Source organism: Acanthopagrus latus, chromosome 8 (assembly GCF_904848185.1).
Source record: "Acanthopagrus latus isolate v.2019 chromosome 8, fAcaLat1.1, whole genome shotgun sequence".
Classification (NCBI taxonomy): domain Eukaryota; kingdom Metazoa; phylum Chordata; class Actinopteri; order Spariformes; family Sparidae; genus Acanthopagrus; species Acanthopagrus latus.
This window is the reverse complement of record NC_051046.1, coordinates 23549436-23560026: the sequence shown is the minus strand read 5'-3', so window position 1 is coordinate 23560026 and position 10591 is coordinate 23549436. Positions and strand designations below refer to the sequence as shown.

At 43.2% G+C, this 10591-nt stretch overlaps 1 protein-coding gene across 1 annotated transcript; it reads left to right on the top strand.

Annotated features, from left to right (window-relative positions):
* The first annotated feature begins 386 nt into the window (after positions 1-386).
* tgm2l (transglutaminase 2, like) lies at positions 387-8693 on the top strand. Its single transcript, XM_037105762.1, has 15 exons — positions 387-499; positions 1667-1837; positions 2571-2801; positions 2928-3046; positions 3439-3567; positions 3734-3908; positions 4621-4762; positions 4858-4961; positions 5209-5351; positions 5438-5537; positions 5643-5788; positions 5918-6047; positions 6142-6302; positions 7563-7699; positions 7815-8693. The coding sequence occupies exons 1-15, from the start codon at positions 484-486 to the stop codon at positions 7990-7992; spliced, it is 2082 nt and encodes a 693-aa protein (XP_036961657.1). The 5' UTR covers positions 387-483; the 3' UTR covers positions 7993-8693.
* Positions 8694-10591: the final 1898 nt, after the last annotated feature.

Below are 10591 nucleotides of genomic sequence, written 5' to 3'. Positions count from 1 at the left end.
AACAAGACGCTGGCTCAACCTCTGAGCCCCAGCCGCCCTGATAGTGACTGTATCAGTGTTTTACAGGAACATTAAATGCAAACACTTTGTGTTTTTTTTTTAAATGTACATTTTTAAAAATGTCTCCAGCCGCCACTGGACGGACGCAAATGCACATATGCCCTAAACATCCTCCTTCAAACATTAACAGAAACAAAAACCCCAGTGTCACAGAAGCAATGAGGAACTCCCTTCATTCACACTGCAAACAGACACACATGCATACACCCACATGGTTTTTGGGAAGTGATGTCAGAGGTCACCCAGGGAGGTGAACTGGAGTGTGAACTTGCTGTGTTTTGGGGGGGGTGATTCAGAGAGGTGGGACGGACAGTGTTGTGCTGTATAAATACAGGACAGTGATGAACCCTGAGCGTGAAAAGGAGAGTGCAGACGCTTGAGGACGCTGGGAGCAACACTTCAACAGACTTTAATAGGAAGAAAATGGCCAACCACAAGGGTAAGTGATCTATCTATCTATCTATCTATCTATCTATCTATCTATCTATCTATCTATCTATCTATCTGTCTGTCTGTCTGTCTGTCTGTCTGTCTGTCTGTCTGTCTTTTCTCCCTTCCATTTTCTGCATCCCCTATTACAGTCTACATGGGAGATTATGATCTGTGTGAAAAATATGCTGATGTACGACTCGACACTCGGGTGTGATTTGACCCATCCTGATTCCAGCAATGAGCGCAGGCTGCCAGGGATCAGGCAGGCCAGGGGAGGCTACATTAGAGCAAAAAAGGAGTTGAATCATTTCTTTTGTTTCCCTTTCAGACACGTTCGGTTTCACTACCTTATTGAATTCCATTCGAAGTTTTCACTTTCGTGATTTTTCAGTGAGGTTTTCATCATTGAGCAGGGAGTTTGATGAGAAGATGACTCATGTCCCGTGTTGTAAAAAGCACCCAAAAGTCGTACTTAAAACAAAAAGTAAAGATATCGCTTTAAAGCCATATTCAGCATTTTTCTGATGGCCATAACCAGTGTCATTGTCTTTTTATTAAATGAGTGCCACTAAAATAATCAAAAACATGCTACTTTGGCTCGAGTTAAATATGGTGGAGTAAAAAGTACAATATTTGCCTCCAAAGTGGAGCTGAGGCAAAGTATAAAGTGGCTGAAAATGGAAATTTTACAAATACAAGATAGTAAAGTACCTCAAAATTGTCTTTACATTCCATCAGTGTTCATGTCTGAATGGTAGATATTAAGTTACAGTAAGGAGGCAGATAGCTTAGCTTAGCATAAAAACTAGAAATAAGGGGAAACAACTATTGTTAGAGTCTAATGGCAACAAAATCTGACTAATGACCACAGCAACTCTGATTCATCTTTATGCTAAGCTACGCTAACTGTCTCCTAGCTTCATATTTACTGTGCAAAGTAGTTCTCAATCATCTCATCTAACATCAGGCACATAAGAGAATTTCCCAAGATCTTAAACCATTCCTTCAGAGAGAGCCATGTTTTAAAGGCAACATCTTCAAGTTAATCTTGCGACTTGCGATCACAAGGCAACTCTCTGTCCAAATGTTACGACGCAGGTGAAGCTCCATCATCGCTGACGATAAGCTTCTTGCAGATTGAGCGTTGAAACGTTGTCTCTGCTGATCCTGACAGGTCTGATTGTTGACGTGGATGGGAGAAGTCATGAAAACAACTTGGCTCACCGCACCAGGGAGATTGATCGGGAGCGCCTGATCGTCCGCAGAGGTCAACCCTTCTCCATCACTGTGCAGTGCTCTGACTCTCTGCCCCCCGGACACCACCTGGAGCTGGTCCTGCACCTCGGTGAGCGCAGACCGACCTGGGATAGTATTTAACCTGCCAGTGTTCTGTAGGCTAATGCAATGTAAATGTTGTGTAACGTTACACATTTACGCGATTTTGTCATCTGTGTGCTCATTCACATAGTGACTCAAAACAAGAAGAGATTTCAGACCAAAATGTACTCACGATAAGAAACTGTAGACAATACAAATCTTTTTACTGATCTGTCCTTCATCCTGCGGACTGGAGCGTACTCTCCTCCAAATAAGTACCATATTCTCTAAGGTTGAATAACAGCATCAGATCAGACTTTGAAATCATTCAGCAGAGTGGAGGAAGTTTATAAAGTCTAAAAAGTAGTCGAGTGCCAAGAAATGTGCATACAGTAACAGTGAGGGATAGATATAAGTACAAGTGCAAATTATAGAAACGTAAATTAGTGACACTGCTTTGCGCTGGCCAGCCTCAGTGGCAGGGAGTGTAAAATGGGTGATACATTTAGCAGTTTTCACCACCCTCTGCAGTGCTTTCACAACTTACACAAGGTTTATAGTCCTTAGCCACACATTACAAGGCTTTAACTAGCACCTCTACACAGGGAGTATGCAGCCTATATATTCTCACTTGCAAGTAGGATACATGGCCACCAAGCTGTCTTGATTGTGTGCTATATTCAGATGAGTTTTAACTGTTTTAGGGATTTTGTGACGCTGACTTGATGTATTCATATTCAAACTTTTATCTTTTTGTTAAGGTAAGAGAGACGAGGTGGTGATCAAGGTTCAGAGCGAGCATGGGGCCAGAGACCAGTGGTGGTTTACCCAGCAGGGAGCGCAGGATGAAATACTACTGAATCTGCACAGCCCAGCGGACGCCGTCATTGGCCACTACCATCTGGCTGTGTTGGTGATGTCACCAGATGGTCGTATCGTAGAGAGGGCAGACAAACTTAGCTTCCACGTGCTCTTCAACCCGTGGTGCAGAGGTGAAACAAAAAGCCAGCTGGATGCACTTCTATGCTTCTGTTTCCTGTGAATGTGTCACTCAGACTTCTGTGTGTTTGTTTGTGTGTGTTTGTGTGTGTGTGTGTGTGTGTGTGTGTGTGTACCAGATGATATGGTTTACCTCCCTGATGAGAGTAAGCTCCAGGAGTATGTCATGAATGAAGATGGAGTTATTTACATGGGTACCTGGGATTTCATCAAAAGTATTCCCTGGAATTATGGACAGGTAACTCTCTCTCTCTCACACACACACACACACACACACACATACAGCACACACAAATCGTGTCAACAGGAGTATGTTGGTGTCTGTCAGGCCAGTAGATGGCCTGCGTGAATAGTCACAACTGTGTGACAGCAGAGACTCGAGGGCTTCGGCTGATTGTCGGACGGAGGAAACTTGTGGACGGGAGGTGTCAGAATGTAACCAACCACACAAACAGGGGTTTGTCCCTTCACAGCTCGCTGAGAGGGCCGAGAGGAAGACAAACAGAGAGATGGCAGATAGACACGCACATCCACACAGACCGACCAGTGTGATTTGAAATCAGCCTCTCCAACCTTTTGTCTTCTTTGTTCCTGTCTCACGTGTCCTCTCCCTGTGTGTGTCTCCCTCAGTTTGAGGACTATGTGATGGACATCTGTTTTGAAGTCTTGGACAACTCCCCGGCTGCCTTGAAAAACTCAGAGATGGACATTAAGAACAGATCAGACCCCGTCTATGTCGGCAGGACAATCACTGCAATGGTGACTTCTCTTCTACTCTCTGCTATCACAATATCGCAATTTAGGTTTTTTCTCATCCAAATGTCACAAACAAATTATCCCGGCATACAGTCCTGCACATACACATGTCATGCAATGATTCACAGCTGTGAAGATGCATCCGTGACATGTCTTCTCCATCTTCCAGGTGAACTCCAACGGTGACAGGGGTGTGTTGACCGGTCGCTGGGAGGAGCCGTACACTGATGGAGTCGCACCGTATCGATGGACCGGCAGCGTGCCGATCCTCCAGCAGTGGAGCAAGGCCGTGAGGCCGGTCAAATATGGCCAGTGCTGGGTGTTTGCTGCCGTCGCCTGCACAGGTTAGGCTTTCAAAATTTCTCTGCGGCATGATTTAGAAGTATTAAAGTTCATTAGGTTTCCAGGATAAGGAAACAACTGTGCAAGAAATGCTTTAAAGGAATAGCTCAACATTTCGGAAAATACACTTTTTTTGCAATGAGATGAGAAGACTGATACCACTCTCTGCTCATTAAATGTGCCACTGCAGCTAATTTATCTTGGCATAAAGTGTGTGTTCAAAACAGGGATGCCCAAACCTTCTCCCTCTCCCTCAGGGGGCCAAAACAGAAAATTAAGAGTTAGCGCTAAATGTCGCTAACAGTAGCTACCATTAGCTAGCTAGATAACTCAGGTATCATCGGAGCCAGTGGTCTGGTCTGTGATCTTGGAAATTTCATCACAGGAGCGTCGGACCAGGACAGACCCTGGCTAGCTGGTTAGCATGCTAATTTCAGAAGATACCTCTTCTACATTGTCATCATTCTGTTGATAATGTTATTTCATTTTTTAATGTTTCTGACAACCTCAACCCTTACATACTGCACTTTTAGATATATGTTTTTAGGAACATCTGGTGGGGTGATTTGAACATTACCGTGGGCCAACTTTTGCCTTGCTCATAAACCTTAGGATCAGCAGACCTACGCCAAAGCCACATTTTAAAACGGGAATGAAGGAAAGAAAGGAAACATAGGGGTGATTGTGTCATTCTGATGAGTGTTGTCTACACAGTCCTGCGCTGCCTGGGAATCCCGACACGCCCCATCACCAACTTCGCTTCAGCCCATGATGTCGATGGAAACCTCTCGATAGACTTCCTGCTAAACGACAGACTGGAGAGCTTCAACAGCAGACAGAGACAGGACAGTAGCTGGTATGAACACACACACAGATTAAGAATGAAATTTAGTAAAAGACATTACATCATCTAATGTAATGAGATATATCTTCCTCTCCCCATGATTATAGGAACTTCCATTGTTGGGTTGAATCCTGGATGAGGAGAGATGATCTCCCTGAAGGAAATGATGGCTGGCAGGTTTTGGATCCCACCCCTCAAGAACTGAGTGATGGTACATTCCTAATTTTTTAAATGTCTTTAGCAACGTCTCTCAAGAAGAGACTCACCCCATCCTCCATCCATTGATTGTCTTCTTTCATTACTTTAAACTGTTCTCAGGACAGTCATTGGTATCAAATAATTGCGACATATTAGATTCAAAACTGGTTGGTGAATTCAAACATCACCTTCTTATTTTGTTTCAACGCTTTAATGATATTTTAAAGAAATCCATGACAGAATGACTTTTTGCTGTCCAGGTGAGTTTTGCTGTGGTCCGTGTCCAGTGGCGGCCATCAAGGAGGGAAATCTGGGAGTAAAATACGACGCCCCCTTTGTGTTCGCTGAGGTGAACGCTGACATCATCTACTGGATCGTCCAAAGAGACGGCCGACGACGGAAGGTGAACGACTTCTCTTTTTAAGGACTCTCATGTTTGCTGAAGTCAAACAGCAGTGATGGCCGTGACAATTGTTGTTATTGCCATAGCTCAGAGAGGACCATGCTAGTGTGGGGAGGAACATCAGCACAAAAAGCGTTTACGGCGACCACAGAGAAGATGTCACGCTGCACTACAAATATCCGGAAGGTAAGCTTGAGGAGTAGAAAGAAGAATTCACAAGAAATCATACAGTGGTATAATATCTGCTCACCGCCATCTGCGAGTTGTCATGGAACCACACCTTCTCCACAGGCTCCCAGAAGGAGAGGGAAGTGTACAAGAAGGCGGGACGCCGGGTCACAGAGCCATCCAACGAGATCGCAGAACCAGGAAAACTTCAGCTGTCAATCAAGCACGCACAGCCTTTGTTTGGGACAGACTTTGATGTGATTGTTGAGGTAGGTATTCACACAGAGAGTTTGGACTGCTGTTGTGTGGGTGTAGATTGATTTGTATGTTCGTAGTTTCCTTGATTATAATGAATTCAGTGACTTGAGGTATGAATGAAGAATCCAATCTGTCCACAGGTGAAGAATGAAGGAGGCAGAGACGCTCATGCTCAGCTGACCATGCTGGCCATGGCAGTAACTTACAACTCTCTCCACCGGGGGGAGTGCCAGAGACAAACAATCAGTGTGACCGTGCCCGCTCACAAAGGTTAGTGACTCAGATGGCAGCAGAACTTATGTATGATGTTGTCCCATTTTTCCTGTTTAATACTGTGTGTGTATGTGTGTGCGTGTGTGTTCAGCCCACAAGGAGGTTCTGCGTCTGCACTATGACGACTATGTCAGGTGTGTCTCTGAGCATCATCTGATCAGGGTGAAAGCCCTCTTGGACGCTCCAGGGGAGAACGAACCCATCATGGCTGTGGCCACCATCCAACTGAGCATGCCTGAACTCCTCGTACAGGTGAGTGCTCCCTGAGCAGAGTCACATACTTAAATAATGGGACAGCTTTGTTTTTTGTTCTGTTTTGTTTTGGTTTTTTTTTAAGCTGTCTAAAGCAGATGACTGATTGGAAAAGGAAACTATGACCAGGTTGATGCCAGTTAAAATACTGAAGCTACATAGGAGGCTAGCACACAACTGATGCCAAGAATTCTTTAAGGAGCTTTGACTGCAGCAGAACATCCCAAACATCATTCTTGGCGGTTGTTGCTCCATAATTTAAAGGACCTGTGTGTAGGATTTAGGAGAATCAGCAGAAATGTATTTTTCATTCATTGTGTTTTCAATATTGTATATTTACCTAAAACAAAACTGTCTTTGTCAAGACTTAGCAAACCAAACACTGGCTTTATAGAGGGCCTTTAGCATTTATCCTGCATTTTTAGCATCAAACACAGGGGATGGTGAGGCGGGGGTATCTTATTGGTTGCAGTCTGCGACCTCACATGTAGATGGCACTGAATCCTTCACACTGGACCTTCAAGAAACTCACAGACTCAACAGTCAAGGAAAAAATATATCTGTAATTAGAAATAAATCCTGTTTTGATATTTATGATGAGAACTGTATTTTCTGGTTAAAGTCTGGGTGTAAAATCACACCAACATTTTATGAGCCTTATCGGCATTCAACAGACGGAAGCTCTCGGGGTCGCATTTTCAGATGCGTCTTATTGTATATTTGCTCCGTGGAATTTGTATATAAACACTGTTTCTGATTTTCACAATCTTTACTTGTCTTTTGACAGAATTTCAAGTTTCCACCCAAAGTACTCAGAACTTGCTAAGTGCAAAGAACTTAAGAACTTATTTTCAAGAAGCTAAATGCTTCCTTCAGCCTGGTGTGGTGTGTGCTTCCACCACGGTCCAAAGACTGGTGAAGGTCAGGCGAATTAGTCCACTGGCATACGAAAAGGGGTGGCTGTTTATACACCACATGACTATACAACAGAGAAGCAAAGCCGATTCAAAACCCTCTGTTGCAGAGATTGACTGTGAGATGATGATGATGATGATGATGATGATGATTTTTCAGAATGGTGGCTGAATTGAAATGCTCGACAAATCAGAGATCATCAGCACTTGAAGCCAAACCCAACCAGGTCCCTGTACTTTGGGAGGTGCTACCCCAAAGCGAGGACTTTTTGATGAGCTGTCCTTCACTGCGATTAGTAGCCTCATATAGTCCAGTCATGCAAAGACTTGTCTCCTCTCTCTCCAGGTGCCTGGGAAGGCTGTTGTATGGGAACCACTGACAGCCTTCATCTCCTTCACCAATCCTCTGCCAGTTCCTCTGAAGGGTGGCGTTTTCACTCTGGAGGGCGCTGGGCTGCTGTCCGCCACTCAGGTCCATGTTAAGTAAGTAACGAGTCAGTTAGAAGCCCTGAAGCTCGACAGATCAGAGGTCAGTTTGTGGTGGGACTTCAACAATACAATGGGATCAAAAGCTCTGTCTCTCTCTCCTTCTCTTCAGTGGTGCTGTAGCTCCAGGTGGGACAGCGTCAGTCGAGCTCTCTTTCTCCCCCATGCGCACCGGGGTGAGGAAGCTCCTGGTAGACTTTGACTCCGACAGACTGAAGGACGTGAAGGGAGTCGCCACCGTGGTTGTCCGCAAGAAATACAGACCTGTAATTACTGGACTTCACTATTAAAACTCTTTGAGAAGACTAAAATCGACAAATCTTATATTATGTGATAACGTGACATTTCCTAGATGTGAGGTGGAGGTGGGTGCATGAGGTAGCTGCCAAGATGATATCAACCGCTCAGTTTTGTAGCAGTTTATAATGCAATGAAGTTCCACTTTAATTACACTGTAGCTATGTCCACAACAAAAAGTCTTAGTTTGGTTACCTTAAAGCCACTGTATGTCAGATGTGACCTTGTCTGGCTTTGCATTAAAACCTGGCATCTGTTGCTGACATGGAAATGCAAAAAAGCACAACAGGTGACGGCCTCTAGGTGGAAAATATGTGCATGCTATTTGTGTTTCTGTTTTGTCCTCTGTAATACCTCCAAATTCAAGATGCTTCCATCTGTCTTCATTCAAATGACAAATAACTGCCGTTTTTTATAACTTGTTTATTTAATGAAAGCCACCCAGGCCCTGGCGCATGAGGCACAGGGTTAAAAACATTATACCTTTTACACTGTATCTGCTGTTGTATGTTTTGTGACAATGTGACCTTTTTTGCACTGTTTTGGATCCCATTTTACACCAAATGTGATTGGAGGAAACTATTTTTTTCATTCTGTTTAATCCTTATATTTATGCATTGACATGGTAATTCTGTGTTTGAGCTGATACGAAACGTGTACAGTATGCCTTCAATAAACATGTTTTTCACAAGTATTCACTGGACCTGACACTTTATTAACACTGATGTCTGCGCTGGGCTGTTGGTTGGCTGTCAGCAGCTTCATTTCAAGTTGTACAGAGCAAAGTGTCCCACTGAGGCATTCATACTTTAGGTTAAACAAAAGAAAATGAAAAGGAACTGTCAACAAATGCGAGATTTCTTGAGTACGCTGGTCCTCAGTGGACTTCCAGGATGGTTGAAAGGACATATTTATTGCCTTCGTCCGCAGAAAGTGAAGGTGAAGGTGAAGGACATACGGAGCTATGCTACAAACAGTGAAAAATGAAGACCTCAATGTCGCCATCACGTATTGTCAGACCCCAAGATTTATCACAGTGAAAATAAAGATGAAGATGTGCGCAACTGAATTGGAAAAGTCACATATCTGAAAGCTGAAACCAATTTCATTGATCAGAATCACTTATGTTGAGACCTGATGATTAAACTTCATCATACACTGAGCTCAGCAGTGGTTCAGTGACTGGGCTCCTCACACTACGAGAGAGAAAAACAGGGACAGAAAACATGGGAGAGAAACAAAAAGAAGAATAGATTCTATTCGCGTTCGTTTCCCGCTGGTCAGCGTGTGTGTGTGTGTGTGTGTGTCTGTTACACCACCTCCTGCTTGACTGTCCACCATCTCTCCGTCTTCCTCTCGGCGAGCTGCGAAGGGACAAACCCTTGTTTGTGTGGTTTGGTTACATTCTGACACCACCCGTCCACAAGTCTCCTCCATCCAACGTACAGATTTCCTGATGCAGCCGAAGCCCTCGAGTCTCCGCTGTCACACTGCTGTGACAATTCACACAGGCCACCTACTGATCTGACAGACACTGCGTGTGTGTGTGGACGTGTCTGTTTCTGTTTGACACAGGCTACTTTTGTGGACAAATTTCTGAACTCTGTTTACAGTCTCCTGACCTTTGACCTTACGTCAAATTCCTTCATAGGTTAGCTCATTATTGCATCTGTCTCCAGATGTCTTACTCTATCACAGGTCCACATTTGGTTACATTACACTGCGGCAATGTGGAGGAAATCACCTCCAAAATGAATAAACTCTAGTGACAGTATTCTGACCTTTAATCTAAAATCATGTCCTTCATAGGTTAGTTCATCATTGTCTTTGCATCTTCTTCCTGATGCTTTACTCTATTAAGGGTACACATTTTTGGGGGGGGCCTTTTATCTGCTTTTATTGATAGAACAGCTGAAGATATGACAGGAAACAGGATGAGAGAGAGGGGTTACATTTCATGTCATTCAAATTTGTCGAAAATTTTACTTCATTCATGCCAATAAAGTTTATTTGAATTGATAGATGTAAACTGTGGGATGTTTGTGTGTGTGTGTGTGTGTGTGTGTGTGTGTGTGTGTGTGTGTGTGTGTGTGTGTGTGTGTGTGTGTGTGTGTGTGTGTGTGCAGCAGCTGTGTCTACAAGAGCTCTACTGATAATCTTGACTTTGTGGGGGTCTAAAATACTCTGCCACATCCTGTAGAAGCTACAGGAAAAACTAAACTTAATGAAAAAATGTTTTCATTGTAAGTCAAAATCCTGAAATAGAAAGTCATATTCATGACATAAAAAGTCACATTATTAAATAAAAAAAGTCAAAATTATGAAATAGAAAGTCTAAATGTATCAAATAATTTGTCTCATAATTCACTCTTTTAATCTTATGATCCTGCCTCTCTTTGAACACATATATATTCTATAAGGTTATATTGCCATCAACTTTTTGTCTTGAAGTAGCATAAAAAGGGCTTCTGTAACAGCCTTGCAAATATGTTTATTTTAGCTTATTTGTATCATTAACTTCAATAAAACTCATTACATTACAAAATACATTAGTTGTTGGTGATGTTTTAATGTTTGAGGTATTATTGAACT